General features: G+C 48.1%; 9 protein-coding genes across 9 annotated transcripts; 3 read left to right on the top strand and 6 right to left on the bottom strand.

The window, feature by feature from the left end:
- Window positions 1–991: 991 nt before the first annotated feature.
- On the bottom strand, window positions 992–2,695 carry FSUBG_6027 (6-hydroxy-d-nicotine oxidase; the record flags this gene model as incomplete). The annotated part of the gene is made up of 5 exons (XM_036684185.1): window positions 992–1,486; window positions 1,533–1,586; window positions 1,638–2,051; window positions 2,099–2,175; window positions 2,224–2,695. The coding sequence occupies 5 exons, from the start codon at window positions 2,693–2,695 to the stop codon at window positions 992–994; spliced, it is 1,512 nt and encodes a 503-aa protein (XP_036538390.1).
- Window positions 2,696–4,418: 1,723 nt separating this feature from the next.
- On the bottom strand, window positions 4,419–8,205 carry FSUBG_6028 (phenol 2-monooxygenase; the record flags this gene model as incomplete). The annotated part of the gene is made up of 10 exons (XM_036684186.1): window positions 4,419–5,123; window positions 5,172–5,554; window positions 5,598–5,693; window positions 5,750–5,792; window positions 6,196–6,277; window positions 6,462–6,972; window positions 7,053–7,818; window positions 7,869–8,014; window positions 8,065–8,118; window positions 8,169–8,205. 10 exons carry the CDS (start codon window positions 8,203–8,205, stop codon window positions 4,419–4,421), a joined length of 2,823 nt encoding a protein of 940 aa, XP_036538391.1.
- A 943-nt stretch (window positions 8,206–9,148) lies between these two features.
- Window positions 9,149–9,865, bottom strand: FSUBG_6029 (uncharacterized protein; the record flags this gene model as incomplete). Its single annotated transcript, XM_036684187.1, has 1 exon — window positions 9,149–9,865. One exon carries the CDS (start codon window positions 9,863–9,865, stop codon window positions 9,149–9,151), a length of 717 nt encoding a protein of 238 aa, XP_036538392.1.
- Window positions 9,866–10,794: 929 nt separating this feature from the next.
- FSUBG_6030 (uncharacterized protein) lies at window positions 10,795–12,324 on the bottom strand (the record flags this gene model as incomplete). The annotated part of the gene is made up of 1 exon (XM_036684189.1): window positions 10,795–12,324. One exon carries the CDS (start codon window positions 12,322–12,324, stop codon window positions 10,795–10,797), a length of 1,530 nt encoding a protein of 509 aa, XP_036538393.1.
- A 1,274-nt stretch (window positions 12,325–13,598) lies between these two features.
- Window positions 13,599–14,372, top strand: FSUBG_6031 (uncharacterized protein; the record flags this gene model as incomplete). The annotated part of the gene is made up of 1 exon (XM_036684190.1): window positions 13,599–14,372. One exon carries the CDS (start codon window positions 13,599–13,601, stop codon window positions 14,370–14,372), a length of 774 nt encoding a protein of 257 aa, XP_036538394.1.
- A 243-nt stretch (window positions 14,373–14,615) lies between these two features.
- FSUBG_6032 (C6 transcription factor) lies at window positions 14,616–16,531 on the top strand (the record flags this gene model as incomplete). Its single annotated transcript, XM_036684191.1, has 3 exons — window positions 14,616–15,533; window positions 15,584–15,873; window positions 15,985–16,531. 3 exons carry the CDS (start codon window positions 14,616–14,618, stop codon window positions 16,529–16,531), a joined length of 1,755 nt encoding a protein of 584 aa, XP_036538395.1.
- A 65-nt stretch (window positions 16,532–16,596) lies between these two features.
- On the bottom strand, window positions 16,597–17,535 carry FSUBG_6033 (reticulon-4-interacting 1 like mitochondrial; the record flags this gene model as incomplete). The annotated part of the gene is made up of 1 exon (XM_036684192.1): window positions 16,597–17,535. The coding sequence occupies one exon, from the start codon at window positions 17,533–17,535 to the stop codon at window positions 16,597–16,599; it is 939 nt and encodes a 312-aa protein (XP_036538396.1).
- Window positions 17,536–17,948: 413 nt separating this feature from the next.
- On the top strand, window positions 17,949–18,388 carry FSUBG_6034 (cupin domain protein; the record flags this gene model as incomplete). The annotated part of the gene is made up of 2 exons (XM_036684193.1): window positions 17,949–17,974; window positions 18,022–18,388. 2 exons carry the CDS (start codon window positions 17,949–17,951, stop codon window positions 18,386–18,388), a joined length of 393 nt encoding a protein of 130 aa, XP_036538397.1.
- A 149-nt stretch (window positions 18,389–18,537) lies between these two features.
- On the bottom strand, window positions 18,538–19,296 carry FSUBG_6035 (uncharacterized protein; the record flags this gene model as incomplete). Its single annotated transcript, XM_036684194.1, has 1 exon — window positions 18,538–19,296. The coding sequence occupies one exon, from the start codon at window positions 19,294–19,296 to the stop codon at window positions 18,538–18,540; it is 759 nt and encodes a 252-aa protein (XP_036538398.1).
- Window positions 19,297–19,320: the final 24 nt, after the last annotated feature.

A 19,320-nucleotide genomic window follows, 5' to 3' on the forward strand; every position in this document is an offset into this window, starting at 1 on the left:
CGTGCTGATGAGTCAGACTATAAAAGCAGAGGGTTCAAAATACATCAGTCCATCACCAAAGCATCGCTTCGGCACTCTTGGCTGAACTGCGACATTGCATTATGATGAGACTTATCTGTAGTCTAGCAAACGATGCAATGAGTAACGTAGTTTCACAGACGTGAGACAATGAACTGGAATCAGATTCTTACATAAAGCTTCTGATTCACCAGGCATGGCTATGATGATCTGCATCTTGAACACGTCAATAGTGATTCCACTGTTACGTGATGGTATAAATAATTTTGATTACAGCAATTTTCTTACCACCTCAATCTGTATTACGCCCAATACAATAATTGAATTTTATATAGTGCAATCAAAAGTTGTACTACATCAAATGGATGACAACGAAGCCTCAGGATCTGCCGCAAGCAATGCTGCTCGAGCAAGATGGCAGTGCGCATTGGCCGAACACACGAAATACGAAGATTTTCGTAACAGAATACGCAGCTTCCTCATGAACTTAAACAACATGATACAATCCTTGCAAACCAACTCCCGTAATGCAGGCCCTGGTACAGACCTCGGTAGAAGCATGGCGGCATTGAGCCAAGAGATGTTTGTGAAGACGAGAGAGATGGGCAGAGCTGTCACAGAGCTCAACAGGGTATATACCCAAGTTGATCTTAGAAAGCCTCAGGTAGAGGCGTATATTGGATTTGGAAGTGGATCTGCCGTCGGCACCCTACAGGACACGCTTGTAGCGTTGCGATATCTGGAGCGGTTTGAGATAGGAAACGCGCGGTTGAAACAGATGTGGGATGGCTCAATGGCTTGCTCGAGACGGGCAAGTAGGTTGGCATATGTTACCAGGAGGTAAGTTCGTTACTTGTAGTCGCAGTTTCTCATATGCCATCAGGCGTTAGATTTGGCGATAGCAGGGTCCTTCATAGACAAGACATTATTATTAATAGTATTCAAACCCTATACATACTGCTCTGAACCATGATTAATACTTGAAACCGCCCATTCTCTCTCTCAAAACACCCTCCGGATCAGCCTCGTGCTGCAAAGCCTTAAACTTGGCGTAATCCTTATAAGTCCCCGTGACATTCTGATCAAACATAGCATCATTCATAAACAAAGGAAGATACTCATCCACATCACCTCCATTCCTCTCAATCCACTCAGGAAGTTTATCCTCAATATAAGCCGTCAAGTCCTTAGAGAACTTACGAACAGTATCGTCGTAACGCTTCTCAACCCACGCGCACTGGATCTCGAGAAGAACACGGTTAGGGTCATTGGCGGTGAAGCCGATGGCGTTTCCGCCGCGTTCTTCTGTATGTTTGCCGATTGCAGAGGGGAGGGGCTGGAAGTCGACGGAGCATTGGGAGGCGAGACCGCGGAGATTTTTGAAGTAGGTACTTGTGATGTCGACGAATTTGTCGGTGATTTCGGCGTATACGGTTGGATCTTTGGGGAAGTAAGGAATGGTCGCGGTCTGGGGCGTTAGTTGACAGGAGTGCATTCTGGGGAGGAAGGCTTACTCTGAAGGAGATGCGTGAGTTCAACAGCGAAACTCCGGCGCCATTGGACTTGAGCTGGTATCCCGTTAGTGTTACTAAATCCCAAGAAGATACGAATTGGCTTACCAGATCAGGATAAGACTGTATCTTTGTAGTAGAAAGCGTCGACTTGATCTTCAACAACTCGGCAAATGCTCCAGTGGTAGGAGGCTTCTCTCCCTGATAAAAGTAGAACAAAAGGTTGATTCGGCTACTCCCAGTGAGGATAAGACTGGTAACAATGATAGCGGCCTTGGGATCCTCGTTACTGTATGGGATGAACTCGTGCATCGCCTTGTAGAGTTCGTCTGTCTTGGACTCGTCGTAGGTGCGGATACCGCCCCAGACCTTTCCGATGGGATAGGCCTTAACTGTGAACTGAGTTACGATGCCAAACTGGCTTCCACTGCCTCTCAAAGCGACGGCGAGCTCGGGCTGAGTCTTGGCGTCGACGTTGATAATTGTGCCGTTCCAGTTGACCATCTCCCACGAGACAACGTTCTGCACATCGTTAGCTAGAGTCACTTCAGTTGCATGAGTGGCCGTACATCAGCAGCCAAGCCGTATTGAGCGCTCAGGAAAGATATGCCACCTTGTGTAAGGAGACCTCCAACACCAACCAGTCCTAGAGTCAAGTCAGTAGTGAATCATCTAGCAACCTCGCAAAACATACCAAGACGACCTCCGACAATAGCAACGCCTTCCTTGTTCAGCTGCGAAATAACATCATTCCATTCTCCTCCTGGCTTAACATACGCAACCTTTTTATCAGCATCATAAGTAGCGCCAACCATCTCATTCAACGAAATCAGAACTCCATCACCAGCAGTGGCATGAGTAGGATTAGGATCATGTCCGCCACTCTTAGCAGCAAACTTGACATCAGGATATTTATTCAAGATGGCCACGGCCTTTGAAACATCTTCAGTCGACTTCGCAGTGACGACACAAGCAGGTTTGATCTCCCGTAAAGCCGTAGACCAATACCCCGAAGATTGACTGTTGTAGTTGATGGTGAAGGGCTGTGAGACGCGACCCGGAATAGCTTTTGAGATTTCTTCACAAGCTTTCTTTGTTGAAGCACTTGGAGCCGCGACGGCTGAAGCAGCGAAGAGGGAGGATACAAGAAGTGAATGAAGGTGCATTATGGCGGTACGGAGTCAATGACAACTTGCCTAGAGGGTCGAAGTGAGTGAGATATGTCGGGAGTTAAATAGAGGAGGAAACAAAACAAAGCGAAACGGGTCCCGGCATGCGTCGCACAGACGGCAGTGTCAATCATATCATACAGCTGCCAGATGCGCCCTTGGCACACTCGTATCGAGAGCATTGGTCACATGCTTGCGGGGCAGAAAGATATTAAGGGTTCAATTTGACGGTGATGGCGGAAGATAGGTTTGCTTTTGTCTAGTTATAGAAAGGACCTCGCCGTCTCAGGACAGTGGCATTGGTAATTCTTACCCGTCCAGTTTATTCTGATTCATATCAGAACTACAATGCAAACATTTACATCAGCATCTATCATCAATAACGCCCTCGGGAGTGTTTTAGCTCCCTTCAACGTCTGTGGAGAAGAACCCATCCCAGTGGATCCAACCTTTCTTCTTTCTCGACATTCACAATTTCCATGACTTGTCAGTACAACATGCCCCTGCATGATTGCCCAAAGGAGCTAGCGTTTCGTCGCGCGCGAGTCAGGCTGAGCATCATTTCACGGATTGGCCTAGATTGCGAGATGCTTTGGCCAATCGCTAAATAACCAACTAGATTGACTTGTCAGTGCGTAATGTGGGAGATACGGGACCTGAAACATTTTAATTAGTTTGGCGGTCGCGAGGTTATTGCTGATCGGAGGGGGGCTAAAAATAAAAGAAAGTGTTGGTGCTGTGGATGGGGTCAAGCTTGCGAAGCTGGGGGAGGTAAAAAAACTTGAGACCTTGACCCTAAGCGACGAAAATAGTTAGGCGATTTACATGACGTTAGGGTGTCCTTCGTTGAGTTTATTTTGGCTTCCTATTCAGTTTTCCTGCATCCCCGGTAAAGGTCTTGGGGAAGCTAGGCTATGAATTGATAAGATGAACGGAGCTGACCAAAGAGCTGAAATCGATGGACACACTGCACGTGCTCCCTTTTGAAGACACAGTACGGAGCACATCTGGTCTGTTTTTCTTTTCTCAAATGGACTATGGCGACAGCATCACTCCTCTGAGAGTATGGATTCGGTTACGAGAGCTACGAAATACACTTCACAAAGGATCTAGCTATAGTTAATATCCTTTGGAGGCTCAAGCAATATTTACTGCATTATCGGCTGGGATGTTTTGCATGCGGAAGTTCCCGCCGTCAGATAACCGAATGAGATTGAGTGCAATCCTGCCGGCAGGTTCCAGCCAGTGGCTCAGACCCAAGGGTATTGTAAAGGAATTTTCACTTTGGAGTATTTACCTCTTGCCTTTCGAATCGATAGCCTTGGAATATGACCTAGTATTTATTACTTGGCCAGCTGATGCAAAAAGAAAGGAGCGTGGAACCGATGCTTGGGGCGCACGGACAACTTGTTGAGACTGTTAAGAGGTACATGCTCATGTGGGATCAGCCAGGTGGTCAGAGAAGTATCTTTTAACAGAACATCAGAAATACCCTGTATACCGAGGCATTTTCTCTTTAACCACAAATTATCTCCTTAAAACAGTCATTCCATTACGATAAACTTAAATATATTGTTATTCAAACCATTAGTAGTTTTTAAGATCTATGTAAATAGCGAGCTGCGTCATGAACGTCACACTAAAGTCAATAATTGAGACTTCTGTCATGCTCATTCAAAACAGCGCTTCATCCACCACGTCGCAACCGTCTTGCGATATGCTACACAAACTGGGCAATTGAAGGTGCTTTGTCTTCTATTCCAGCTGAATCAGGCATCGCCCTCCTTCTGGCGTTAAAAGAAAGTACGCTCGCAGCTCCATATCCTCTCCCGACATGCCCTCGATAGAAAATACCGTCGCATTTGGAAAAGCCCGGAAGAATCTCGCCGCAGCCTGCTAGGTGAGCACCTCCAGTGGGTACGACACGAGGAAGAGCTGAAGGGACTGCTGCATACAGTCGAAGTGTCTCGTCAATGATGTTGTTCAAGTGAGGAAGCTCACGCAGGTCACTGTGACCAAAATCATCGGGCAGTCCCATAAGCTCTTTGACCAGCTTCTGCCGAACATCGGCATGACTGCACACGGAGTATATGAGGTACATCAACGTCGTCGCGGTAGTATCAGAACCAGCGACGATGTATGCCTGCGCCTCGGCGCGTATCTCATCATCGGAGAGGCCATCTTCACCAGCTTCAAAGAGCTTTCTGAACAACATAGGATTGGCTGCAGCAGGATTATTTGCGAGATCTCTTTTGTAGCGTGCGACAGCCTCAGCGGAGTAGTGCGTGATGCGCTGTGCAGCAGCAACAGTTTCTTTGAAGATGGGAAGGGGGAACTTGGTCGCGATGGATATAAGGGTTGGAAATGTCGATCGAATGGAACCCTTGGCTGCTAGACCTTCTAGGTCTACGATATAATGGTTCTTCTGGTTATCTTAGTTAGTAAAGAGAATACTTGTCAGGTCGGTACTCACTTTTCCATGTTTCAATATGCCGAATGACTCCCCAAAGCTAAGTTCGACGATTATATCTGTGGCCATGAACAACCAAAACTTGGCTACATCCGCTGCCCCGCGTTGATCCATTTCACGCTTCATACTAGCAATTGCCACCTTGACATATGCGTCAACTGTTGGCTCCACAGATTTGAGCGATGATTCGGAGAGAGGTGATGACAGCAGACGTCGATGGTGGCGGTGGAACTCCACATCGAGAGTATTGAAGAGGTTGTTGGTATTGGGAACAAGATTCTGGTAAAAGGGGGCTTTTCTGTAGCCATCTTTGACGCGATGAATCTCCTTGACTGCTTCCATGTCGGAAATGTCAACCTCGTGAGGGCCTACTCGCACAACGGGGCCTGTTAGGAGTTAGCGACATGCTGTCTAGGGGTTTTGACGAACCATATTGCTGATGAAGGTATTGGACGTATTGCGCTCGTGTGCCCTTTAGCCAGTGATACTTCGGGATAACGTCTGTCCAGCGGGATATCCATGGACCTGCGTGACAGTATTAGCGTAGCCAGGTTGAATGGAAATACAAATAGGTAACATACCTGGTAGCCGCGAAAGTGGATTGAAGAAAACGGTAAACGTTGCCTACAATTCGTTAGAGAAGGAGAGGCTGGAGGTAAGATCCCACCCACATAATAGAGTAAGTATAGAACACAGAGAAGTAGTACAAAATGACCAGTTGCTTCTAAGCTCCGGTAACCGCCTTCGAGTTTAGAATCCATGCTTGCAGGTTGAAGTTCTCAGTGTTTGGTGTAGACGTATAAAGTGCAAGATTCTGATCTTACATAGTAATAAACCCGCCGTTAATGTAGACAGAATATCGGCCTCAAACAACCGCCGACCCGATCTCAAGCCCGATCTGCCTTAGTTACCTGCTGTCGAGGATAGAAGGAGCTTAATTGCTTGAGAAAGAGGGGAGTGACCATTGGTTACAAGGCCCCGCTTTGGCGGACAAGTGAAAGTCCGGGCTAATACCGAAGCGCGATACGTCGGAGTTCTGAGAAGGAAATGCCGTTATGGGGCATAGTACAGGCGATATAACAGGGATGCTACCAATCTTCATGCAGGATCTAATTGCAAAAGCATATTTAAGTAAATTCAATTAGCGAAATTCTTCTTTATGTTCTGAAAGAAAGTTACAACTCGGCTCTGTACAAGATGCTCCCCAAAACCTCCCCCAATTTCTGCTCACAGTCCGCAGGCTTGCCAACAGATCCCCACGCAACAAAACGATCTGGTCGGACGAGAACACACCTACTATCGCTGACACCCCTCTTCTCATACCAACGCCTATAAATGTCGATATATTCCTGACCTTGGCCGATGCCAACGGCACTGATAGGGATGCCGGTGGCTTTCTTGATAGCCTCAGCTGCGCTTCTCCAAGCACTGCCGTCCACACCAACCAATAGACAGAAGGACCCTTTTCCAGCCAGGTCCAGAGTTGATATCATGCCCAGGTGGTTTGGCTTGTCAATCCACGCGTGGGGCAATCTGCTACCGGGATAGGTGCTGATCTGAACCTCCACAACTGGGTCACCTTGCAGTTCTGGTCTTGGGCCAGGCTCATCATCCAGGAACACAGCCTTGGATACATAGAAATGATTGTGGGCCAAGCCAAGGCTCTCAAACTCTTGTTTCTTTTCTTCCAAGGCCGCGTGCAGATCGGCCCGTCGCACTGAGCCCTCCGGCGTCGCATGCGATAGTTGATCTATTTGCTTCATGCCGGGGCCATCATCCCAAATACACGGAAGAGCTCTGCGTTCTTTCGTATATGGTTGTTGCTCTCCCTGACAAGATCGGCACCGACTGGCTGTCTCTCTTGACTGTATGAGGATAACAGACCTGGACCAGCCCAGCCTTTTGACACATAAGCCACCTTCCACGCGAGGTTATACGCGTCTTGGATGCACGTGTTGCTACCAAGACCGAAATTCGGAGGATGTCTGTGTGCCGCATCACCCAGCAGAAACAAGGTCTGATCGTCTTTCGAGTATGTCTCCGCGACAGACTCACGCACGGTCCAAGCGTCAAGCGTCAAGATCTCAACATCAAGCGAATCAACTCCAACAAGCTCTCGGATCAAGTCTACAAGCTCATGACTCTGAGTGGTCAGGCCCTCAAAGGGATTGGTGCCCTGTGCACCAAACGCTACCAGCACCCACTCGTTGCAAGGCCGAACAACTCGCAAATGTGCAACGACGCCGGGGAAGAGGGCACGGTCGGGTTGTATGATCCAGTGTATTCCCCCGAGACGCCCTGGGGTCAAGTGCGTTGCAAGATCTGCACGAAACAAGACGTTGCACGCTTTCGGGCCTGGGCTTTGGGTCAGGAAGTTAAAGTTGAATTGGCGCGCTATCTCGCTGCGTGCCCCATCTGCTCCGAAAAGGTATTTTGTGCGGATTTTGAATTCTTGCTTCAGGATATCGTCGTAGAGTGTGCACATATAAGCGGACTCGGTGGTGTCACTCGAAATATTATCAACTTTGAGAATCTCGGTTGAAAAGCGAACATTGAAGCCGTTATGTGATGCGAAACGTAGAAGAAGAGGTTCCAAGTGTCGCTGGGAAAAGTCCACATACTCGCAAGGCGTGGTTTCTTTTCGTCTTCCCTAGCACGTGCCTTATTAGCAGATAGCTGTGCATGGCATGAAACACTTACTAAAGATCTAGGATCTTCTTCCCATGCCGATAGTCTTCCGTATTCCTCCCCAATCATGCTCTGTGCGAAGCGGAGTGAAAGGATGAAAGGTTCTCGAATGGCGAGCCGAAGCACCCCATCTTCCAGTTTAATGTCTCGTAGGCACTCTTGTTACGCGTCAGAGAGTAGCCATGCTTGCCTATGTATCCAGTCCTACCTAGTGCAAAGGGATTGAACCCATGGGCTCGAGGCGTATAGGCCGTATGCGGACCTTTCGAAATCACAAGTCCACTCATTCCTGAACATTACTTGTTAGCTTACTGGGCAAACCATCTTGAGAAGATTCAAGACTTGCCATTCTGTCCCAGAAAGGAAGCGAGGGCGCCGCCGGCAGGACCTGCACCCACGATCAAAATATCCGTGTCAACTACGGTAGACATGGCAAATGGAAGTGATCTGTTGACTGATGATTTACTCCAAACTTCGAGCTGGACTTTTGTTTTTATAACCCATCTCGGCCACTGAAAGAATACCGAAACTGATAATTGATCTCGTCGATTGATCTGGGGTTCGGACTTCGGACAACACCTGTACTTCCGGCCCACAGCGACTTCATTGGGGATTTTGCCCGGTTTCAGTTGCGTGAGTCGCCGTGTAGTGGGAGAACGCTCAGAAGGCCATCTTCTGGTTCATGGTTGCATTGTAGCTAGATGTGGCGTATCACATGGACGAAGAGCGCAGCTCAATTGGGAAAAACCTGATTGAGATGAACCTCAACACGTACTAGCGCATTCATGGCACTTCGTTGATTCCAAACCATGAGCCCTCGGTCTATCCTCGAATGGCGCTGCTGCTATTGGTTAAACAGTCCCTTAGTATATATGCCACCGAATAGAGAAAGATTTGCGGCAGAAGCTTTCTATCTTTGATCTCAAAACACATCTCTAGTCTGCCAGCTATGCCCAAATGACTTTGTAGATAATTAGGCACAAGTCACTCCAAGATCTGGCCTGCTTATGTCGATGGCAGCACAGCTCGTAACGACGTATTCCGACCAGTAAAAGTGAATGCCACGTCATTAAGGAATCAAGAACTCAGGTGGCTAATGAAGAAGGCTCATGTGACATGGGAATCGGGAAGTGGCCCCACCTCTGGACAGCTCCTCAGCTTTTCCGTAAAATGATTAAGAATATAGTTTACTTTTATCATTATGTTCACTGCTAGCGACCTGACTCGCGAAACCTTCCTCGACGTCACTCACGTCGACCAATTATGAAGTAATGTATTACACCAGCATTCATTCATGCCAAGACCAGACTTGCCATGATGCCCACTGCAGCCCAGAGGCTTAAAGCACGTCTTGTACCTGCGCCGTTACTAGAAGTCGTAGATGAAGCTTCGCCCGTAACAGTAATCACATCACTATCAGTCGTGCTCCCAGTTTCGGTGGCAGAAGTCGTTGCTTCCTCAGCCTCTCCGGTTCCAGAGACGCCTGTACACGAAGCCTCGGTAAAGGAGGCAGTCTTGGCAGAAAACAGATACGAGTGACCAGCAGTGACAGTGACAGGAGTCCAGCCAAAGTATCCATACCCACCATAGAAGAACATATCAACCGTCGTTCCGCCGTGCTTGGTGTATGTCGCTGTGACGCCCCGACTATCGTCGAAGGTGAACGAAGCATGATTGGTCGTGGTACAGACTATAGGCACCGTATAATCCATTTGACACTCTATTGAGAACGAGTAGCCTTCTTTTTCATCTTCATTGACGGTGCCTTCTCTCCAGATACCAGTGGTTACAGCTCCAGGCGCAGGTGTCTTATCGGCCCATGGGCCGAGAATGACGGTGTCCTTGGTGATGTAGCATTCACCGTCTTCCCAATTCTTTTTGTGCTTGGGCTTGTCGCAGTCCAGTACGAAAGTCGTGGCTGTAGGGTTTGCGCCGATGACCTCGGCAACGAGATTTGGAATGCCGGTGTATTCCAGCATGAGCAAAGAAGTTGTGATGGTTGAAGACATTGCGAAATATGTACGGATGGTCGATTGAGAGATCAATCAAGGATGGATCAAGAAGCTAGAGGGTGATTTGAGAATGGAGAGGTCTTTATGCAATGCAACAGCCTCTCTGTCCGGGAATATCGGCCAATGTTTAATTAGCCAAGGTCTTGGCTATGGTGCCAGACTCCACTTCCCGTTTTCTAGTGACACTCTGATGGTCTGACGCACGAGAGCCTCAAGACGTACAATCTTCGTGAGTGTACGGCTGAAGTGTTTTCTTCAATGGCCTTGATGCATCTGGGCGACAGCGATGAAGTGAGACAATTTGAACTCTGTATTAAAAAAAGGAAGGCCGAAATACATCTCGCAGAAGTAATGTTGTTGGTCTGTTTATATCCACTCAAAGTCGGCCCGCCAAATGACTCGCTTGCACTTGTTGGTTGGGAAATCTACTTAAGAGCGGAGTCTTTCGGGCATTTCCATTTGTGGCCGCAGCAGACATCGAAAAGTGCTTAGACTGCTTATCTAGCTTTTCAGATAAGATATCTGTAAACGTCCAACGGAAATGGAATCAAGACTTGGAAGCTTTATAGCTCTTCCGAGCAGCCACGGCTTACTGTGAAAACGCAAGGGTGCTAACAGGTGCTGGACCATCGATTGATTGATGCCTAAAGCTCATGATGCCTCAACGAGACATCAAGCCGACACACTGAAAACCCCTATTTAACTTTAGCTTTTGGAAGGTAATATGGACATATCTGTTGCCTTGTGATTAGGCTGAAGAGCTTCTATATAGTACATTTATTATATTGCCATCAAACCCGCGGTTCCTCAGCTCCCAGCTGAGTCTAGAGGCCTTGCTAGAGGAGAGAAGACTGTCAGTAACATGCACCTTATACGCGAGAAAGGAGTTCGGGAGTCTGGATCGAGCGGATCTCTCCGAACACCCCTCATCCCATGGCTACGTACCTCGACTCAGGTTCGAACAAATTCTCCCCATCTCCGTATAGATAGGAGCACACCGCATCATCTACCTCAATGAACTCATTATCTTCGCAAGAACCTTCCCCACGACAGATCATATGCACCTTCGGTCTCTCTTCCACGAGGTGTGAGCGCCAGTCCAATTTGTCACGCATCTGGCGAACGAGATCATCATAACCGTGTTCCGGATTTCGAAATGCCAGGTTGAGTAGCTCGACGCAGCGCAATGTGGGGGGCAAACAGGACAGAACATCGATCAAGTCATCTAGCTCTACCAGGAAATTTGAGATACCGAAGTGCTGAAGTCGTGGCCAGTGATCGATAGGAAATACCGTCCTTAGGGGGAATACAGGCCATTCAAGGTCTTCTATATCAAGCTGTTGGCAGTGTGCGTCTTTGATATCTGTCGAAGCGCGGATACATAAATGTTCCATATCTTTAGCTTGAGCTAAAGCATCTCGTAGGAGCCCAGTCATGTATGTTGCCCAGCCATCTTGCTCAATGAGACTTGCGAATAGAGCAAGATCGAGATAACGGAAGCCTGGACGACCAAGGATCATGTATAGGTTGTCGTACTCTGGGCAACGCTGATCAAAGACACGACAACTCAATCCCGATTTGATCTCGTGGCCTTCAATCTTGAGCTCTGTGACTGTATTTCCGCACTCGAGCAAGGCTCTGCTCACGAGTTGATAGCCTCGCCATTTCTCTCTGTATCTCTCAGCGGTACAGTGGGTGCCGTAAAACCACTGGTACGGAGCGTCGCCTTCCTCGGATATCCATGGGAGCTCGTCGTACCATTCTCCACCATCGTCCATTGGGGCAGTAGGCCATGCCTTTGGGATTGGATAATCGAATCCAGGAGGAAATGCCCTGATCATAGGAGTCCTATATAGTGGGTGACCATGCCTCCCGTGAGTCGCAGGTGAAATGGTGATTCTTCTCAAGGATTTGAAACGCTCAAGACCATACTTGAAGGCCTTTATGTCAGCATTACTTTCCAGAATCTGCTGTTGGTCTTCTAACAACGGCTTGTAGTATTCCCAGCACTCTGCAAGTCCCATATGATTGTCAGCAACAGGAAAGGTGTAGTGGTGGCACCAGTCATCGTCAGATGTACTCGATCCTTTCTGAAACCACTTCGGACATCCATTCTCAGTTACAATCATATCTGGCTCCCGACCGTGATACTCCCATTCATCTTTATATTGCCAGCGCTCCGGGCCAGTAAGTAAACGGGCGTCGTCCCAGATAATCTCAGTGACTTGATGGCGAAAAATGTCGTGGTCTGCAATTGCTTTGAAGACTTGAATGTTGAGGGAATTTGCGGATATGAATACACGATCGAAACGAAGTGGTACGGCCCGTGCCATTGCTAAGCATGTTTCACGTAGGGCCTTTAGGTCGCTTCCGTCAAGATACTGAGATATAGCATTGGTCAATTCTTGAGGAAGTCGTGGTAGGATGCACGATATGTCTGGCATTGAAGTAGCCATTTTGGATGACTTGAGAAAGAATCCGAGATCCTGAGATTGGGGGCTGGAGCTGTTTATAAATGATCCACGGCTGACGGTTAGTGGCTCGTTGGTCGTGCAATTTCCAAGAATGGAGATCACCGAAGGCAACCAACAAGACCGTGCACATAATGGAGCCACTCTTTAGCTTTGAAAACGAGGTCGTACGCCGTTTCGGTTATGGCCGTGACCGGACTAATATTCTTGAGAGTGCGTTATCCTGTAGATGAATCCGCAATAATATGAAGGACAGGGAGATCGCTCCTCTCTATTGAGATCTACCATCCAGCACTGGGGAATCGGGAACACGGCTTAAGGATAAACTTTAGGTAATACGATACTTTGCTACTGTTGAAAGACTACAAGTTCAATGTTTGACACGCTTTGGTGTGATAAAAGCTTGGAATTTAGGCGATAGCTACATGCTGGTTCATTTATACTTTAGCGTTTTGGCAATATCTACTAAGCTTCAAGAACGAAAAGTATCGTGATGTTGACGGTATTAAACTTTGCAAAAAGTACTCAATAATGAAGTTTACTTATGCTTCTTTACTGGTCCTATCAAAATAAGTTCTACGTTTGGAAAGTATGTTTGTTTCGAGAAACACATATATAGTGAGCACCGCCAGCGTTTTCATCTTCTCAAGGCATGTTCTTCATTTCCGTGGACTACTTTTATCTGGATCCAACAGAACAGCATATTCTTTTTCAGCTTACAGCAGACACGACATTCCAACCATGAATGACGACGTTATCACAGACGATTTTGAGGTCGAGGTATTTCTCGACCTCTTGCACTGGTCTTGGGAAGATGCATATAATGGTATGTTCGTCTCCAAATGTCTCAACTTCGCTGACCTTTTCCTAGGTACTCATGAGTCGGAGCGGCCTGTATCTCCCTTTTCATAGCCAACGCCGCCCATCTCAGGGCCGGCCAATCCTCAGAAAGGGCCCGAAGTGGACATTTTTTGTGATCAAAGTCCAAGCCTTGACTCTGAAATCTATTCGCCATCTGAGGATCTTGAACCACTCGATAGGTATGAGAGCTTTAGGATGATCAGTTCCGCCGCTCCATCTCCAGAACTAGGCTCATTCTCCTGCGGGCAATCACCACAGAGCACAATCGACCACGGTAATTCTTCGAGATCTGAGGCCCCGAACTGGAAGAGGTCCCTCAGCAGCGATTACGATGACACATTATCCAAGAGGATACGCCGCCAAATTAGAAATGAGCTGATATCTGCCTCATCAACATAATGGACTGGTTAACCCAATACGAGACTTACATCAGGAAGCGGTTGGAACTGGCTCAAGACCGAGTGACTCTGGCTCAGGAACTTGTAGTTGCTCTCAATCACGAGTTGCGCGATATTCTCCGGGCACAAAACCTACAAGGAGCCCAGTCTCATACCGAGGAAGAGATTGAGCAGTACAGCCTAGCGGTAGAACGTCCCGACTTTTTCCCTAGCAAGGCTTATCTCCTGATAGACCCCATCGACTGTCAAGTCATAACCTCGACACTGGACCCCAGATTCGATCAAGTCAGAGGATCTCCCGTGGGCGTTAGAGGCTTCTATGAGACCTTTCTCCGCACAGTGTTTTTATCTCCATGGCAATATCCCATCCGGTATTTCACTCTTCGTCACCCGAAAGCTGCCACCTGTCCGATAAAGCTGCAGTGTGAGAACTGGCTGCTAGTAGAGGAGAACATATTGCAAACTAGAGGGAGATGGGACATCGATATTCGATATACCGCTATACGTGCTGATTTTGTCGCTGGCGGATACAGTGGTGTCAACATGTTCGATGACAAAGTTGAGTCGGATAGGATCAGCACTTTAACTTGTCGGATCTTTAATTATTTGCAGCTAGGCTTTAGTGCCGTTGAGCAAAGAGGGTATCAAGTGCTTGACTGGCATATGTATGAGCCTGACAACGCGGGATATGGCGGGGACGAGATTAATCGACTAAAATTGATGGACCAGTTTGGTCCACGAATTTTCGAGAATCTGGAACAAGCATATACATAAGAAGTAGCTTGATCTAGATATGGAATGATATGAATTAGTAGTCTTCAGCTTTAGGAGCCTGGTACATCGTTTTCCAATAACAACATAGGCTTTACCGTCAACAAAGTATTTCCTCATATTGGCTGACATCTCGTATACCCACTCTATTTCCGGAAGCCCGGATACCCGTGACCCCACTTTAGTATGACCTCCATTTGGCAAGCATCAGCCATAATTCTCTTCCATGTTAATCACCCATTCACCATGGAGCGACTAGTCTCAACACGTGCAAACACACGATCCTCGCTAGCTTGTCTCGAGTGCCGGACAAAGCATGTGAAATGCGATGCTAAACAGCCGCGATGCAGTCGGTGCATGGCATACGATAAGACGTGCCAGTATACAGCTTCGAGACGCGGTGGCCTTGATCGAGCTGCTTTGGCTGAAAGGCGGAGACGACTGGCTAATAAGGCTGATGGACAGCTGGACAATGGCGTGTCAGAGATTTCCGTGGTGGTATCTGATGAGGGAATTAACTTAGGGGATGAATCTGTGACGGGGACGGATTGGAGCTTACCTGTTCCAACACCAGTACCAGTACCGGTACCAGAGAACCGCGACACACCGCAGTTTAGCCATGGCGGACTCACCGATGATGCTCTGGTTAAGTCGTACTATGCCAACTTTCACCACTTGCATCCTTACGCTCCCCCATACAAACACTTAGTCCATCTGTCCCAGGCGTCAACCTTCAACTTCAGTGCCCTCATAGCTGCCATGCGGCTCATCGGTCATATCTACGACACCCACCAATGGTCAGAAACACTAAGTAGCGCTGTCGAGGATCAAATTTCACAGCTCAAATCATCAGATGCAGTGCAAGTCCAGGCTCGCCTACTCTACTCAATCGCTTTGTTCTGGTACACGTTTAAGGCTGAAGCAAAGGAGCAGATGGATGCTGCAATAGATGTTGCCGTCATGTTAGAGATGCATAAGCAGGAGTTCGCTGCTACTTTGGGATTCGGCGACCCGGTCATGGTTGAATGCTGGAGACGAACGTGGTGGATGCTATTCATCACGGATGCTTCCTACGCTGGGACTTTAGGCACGATGAATTTCAAGACATTACATGTTGAACCTACCGCAGATCTTCCTTGTGAAGATTCAGAATACGAGTCAGGTGTAAGTACTATCCATTAACTTGAATCAAGAGACTCACATGCGATGGATAGATAATCCCTGCACCAAAGACTTTACAAGACTTTGATTCTCGCGAATTCGATAGCGAAGACGTTGTATTCTCGTCCTTTGCCTATCTCATCGGAGCAGTGCGTTGCGCAGCACAAGTCATCTACATGTCACCAAAACGCGCAACAAGACAAAATTCAGAAGCTATCATACAATCCGCTGACTCGGCTTTCGATGCCTGGCTACTGCTACTTCCCAAGGATAAGAAGCCAGTGCTAAAGGCAGATGGGACCATTGATGAGCTGATGTTTCAAGCTCACTTGCTTATCCATGTGTATGTCCTTCCTTGACCATGTTGAGAGTTGAGCTGACTGTCTAGTGCAACTATTGGTATACACAGACCTTTATCAGATCTGAGATTTAACCCTATTGAAAAAGTATCCAGTTGTGCTCGAGAACCACCGTCAGATACACCGAAGCCAGATCTCATCAACGTACACACGACGAGGATTCTCAAGTCAGTCAACGCACAAATCCAACTATTAGCTTTGCCGGTGCGCCCGTTCCATCACACACCTTTCACAACATGCATGGTCAGCGAAGGAACTCTCGCGCTTCTCTCAGCTTGTACATACATGCTCAAAGACCAAGCATTGGCAGTAGCGCGAGATCAGATCCGCTTGACTATCGGATGTCTCAAGGCTGTAGGTGAGGTTTGGCCAAGAACGGCGAGGAATGTGAAAGAGATACAGACTATCGCTCGTCATGTTCTAGGGCTTGGCGGGACTAGTGGAGAAGTGGGGAGTACGCCGGGATCAGCGCATATTCCGAGTTTGATGCAGAGCGAGGGCGAGGGTAGCACGGGATCCCTTCCGACTATGGACCAGGATGATAATGTTTTTTCGTCTCTGGGGACTTTCGAGGATATCTGCGGATGGGTCAACATGGGTATAGAGCTGGATCCTAGCTGGATGGAAGGAAGGACAAGTTGAATGTTCAATAACCTATATACTTTCTACTCACGGATTTCTTACTATACTAAACCTCTACTTACAGCCTAAAACTCAATAACGATCTTGTAGCCCTTTCCACGCTGCCTGGCATGCTCCCAAGCCTCAATCGCCTGATCAAACGGATACGTCTTCACAGCCAGTGGCTTCAGCACTCCCTCATCAAACAACTTTGCTACCTCTCCCAAACGATGCACGTTCGGCGAGACAATAAAATACTTGTACTTCACGCCTGGTAGGGACAACGACTCGGAGGGTTCATCACCGCCAAAAGCCCATGATGGTGCAGGATCGCCAATCGTAATGATCATGCCATCAGATTTGACCGTTTCCCACGTCTTGGTCAGAACCTCCCCACCTACCGTGTCAAAGACAACATCGACGTCTTTCACTAACTTCTCCCAGTTTGGAGTTTTGTAGTCGACGATTTCGTCAGGTACATCGCCCAATAGATGCTTGTTCGTCTGGGATGCCAGTGCAATCACATAGGCACCAGTCACGTGTTTGACAAGTTGCACAAACTGCTGACCAACTGCGCCCGACGCCCCGGTCACCAAAATTCTCGTTCCAGTGTGAATTTCGGCATAGTCTAGAACCTCCCACGCTGTCAAGACCGGAATCGGCAGGGCAGCAGCTTCAGCGTGGGAAAGTGAGGCTGGCTTCAAGGCGACGTCATCGGGAGTGCAGACAACGTAGTCAGCTTGTCCTTCGCCTGTGTGCGCCGATAGAAACGCGTATACTTCTTGGCCGATTTGTAGAGGACCAGAGTAGTCAGGACCAAAAGCAGTGATGACGCCGGATATGTCGTGGCCGGGAATGCGGGTTGGACGTCGATATGTCTCTGGCCACATGATTTCATCGCCAGTGACTCCAGCGGCGTGAACACGAACCAGAATATCAGACTTGACAGGTTTGGGCTTCTCCATTGAGTAGTTAGTTGTGAGTTTTGGAGAAGATATGTCTCCGAGGATCTGGACGGCTTTCATCTTGAGGTTGGAGGAATTGTTTCCTGGTGTATAAAGTGTGATATAGACTAGTGAATGATACTGCTAAGAAGCGATATTATTCAAGCAGTCTTTTCCGCCAAGAAGGAACTGTTTATATGCTGATTGTCGCAGCAGACAATTGCGCCCGGAATTCGGAGGCAGAATGAATACCCGGATACCCGGGCGGGTCCGTAATTGACGGTTGCCCGGCTGATTCATCTCACCCGACAATCGGGAGGCCGACAGGTAGGATAATCATTGTCTGTCGTTTGAGGAAATTCTAATTTTCTATAAGTATAAGTAATTCATTCACCAAAGAATTGTATCTATCATATTCCTCATCTCTTGTTGTCTCCGACTCCTGTGTCTTCTCAATCGCATCGCAATAATCGTACAACATCTACTTCATCAAAATGGCAGACAATATTGAGGATAAGCGGTAAGCTGAGCGATTCACTCATCTGGGGTCAATCTAATCATTCACAGCAACCGCCCTCGCGAGAATGTCAAGATCCTCTACGACTACGAGCTCACCAACGCACCCGGCAAGTCAATCGTTGGTCTCGAGGTGCACTATGGTCCCCGCGGATGGACACCTCCCCATACCCATTCCGGTGCCACAGTCGCCGCCACTGTGATCAAGGGCCAACTTCTTAGCGGAATGAATGGTAACCCGCCCAAGGTTTATAACGCCGGGGAGAGCTTCAACGAGCTTCCTGGATGTCACCACACCGTCAGCGATAATCCCAGTGAAACTGAGGACACTACTTTCATCGCTGTCATGGTGATTGATACTGAGATTGTGAAGAAGGGATATCAGAATCTGGTGGTTCTTGACAAGGAATGGCAATAAATTTGAGATCGACGCTCAGCTAAAGGCTATGCTTAGTTCGCTTAGTCTATCTACAACTCGCTCTCATCTCTTCTAGGTGCAAAGCATCATACTCTACATATCTCACTCCCTGCTGCTCTGAACTCCTCCGAGTCCCCATATGCTATTGTTTAACCACAAAGAGCACTGAGAAGTGGGATAGTTCCCGCCCCGTAAGGAACCGCCTCTCCAACAATAGCTCCAAGCTTCTCAATAATCGACTTGCAATCTCCACCTGAAGTAATTCCAGTAAGACCATCAGTCTTGGCATTCATCCAACCATATTGATTGCAGTTGTTGTAGATAGCAGATTGATGAAAGTTGGGTGCGTATCCCTGCCAAAGCTTGACAAGTGAGCATGCTCGTCCTCCGCTTGGGCACGCGACCTCCTGAGACCAGACCTGGTTGCGCCCAGAAGCATCCGCAAGAGACTGCGCCAGAGCATTGCGCACATCCCACCCAGAGTAGACACCCTGTGCACTGACTTTGATGTCCTTCGAGTAGACGCCGGTGGCAGTGACGTACTTTGTACTTCGAGCCCAGTCACTGCCACCATCGCATCCTCCTTCGTGGCATAGGTCATATACGTGGTGGAATAGATCGTAGGGATTGAAGGTGCCAAGTTTGACAAAGTTCTTGCCGGTGGTGACGACAGTGTGTATACCTTTGCCGTGGCAGTCGAATCGCTTGGCATGGCTGGTCTTCTTTGACTCGACATAGTACGGGTTATCGAGAAGACGGTCCTCGCAGTTCCCTTCGGCGAGACATTTCTCAAGGATAGGACCGCCGAGCCAGAAACTGAAGTCTTTCTCGGGGGTTTGGGCTGGAGCGGGCGTGGCTGCCGTAAAGGCTGCTGAGCAGAGAACGAGAAGAGCAGTAGAGACGAGCATGGTGATGAGGGGAGAGAACTGAAT

The sequence above is a fragment of the Fusarium subglutinans genome (genome assembly GCF_013396075.1).
Source record: "Fusarium subglutinans strain NRRL 66333 chromosome Unknown NRRL66333_c0000061, whole genome shotgun sequence".
Lineage (NCBI taxonomy): Eukaryota > Fungi > Ascomycota > Sordariomycetes > Hypocreales > Nectriaceae > Fusarium > Fusarium subglutinans.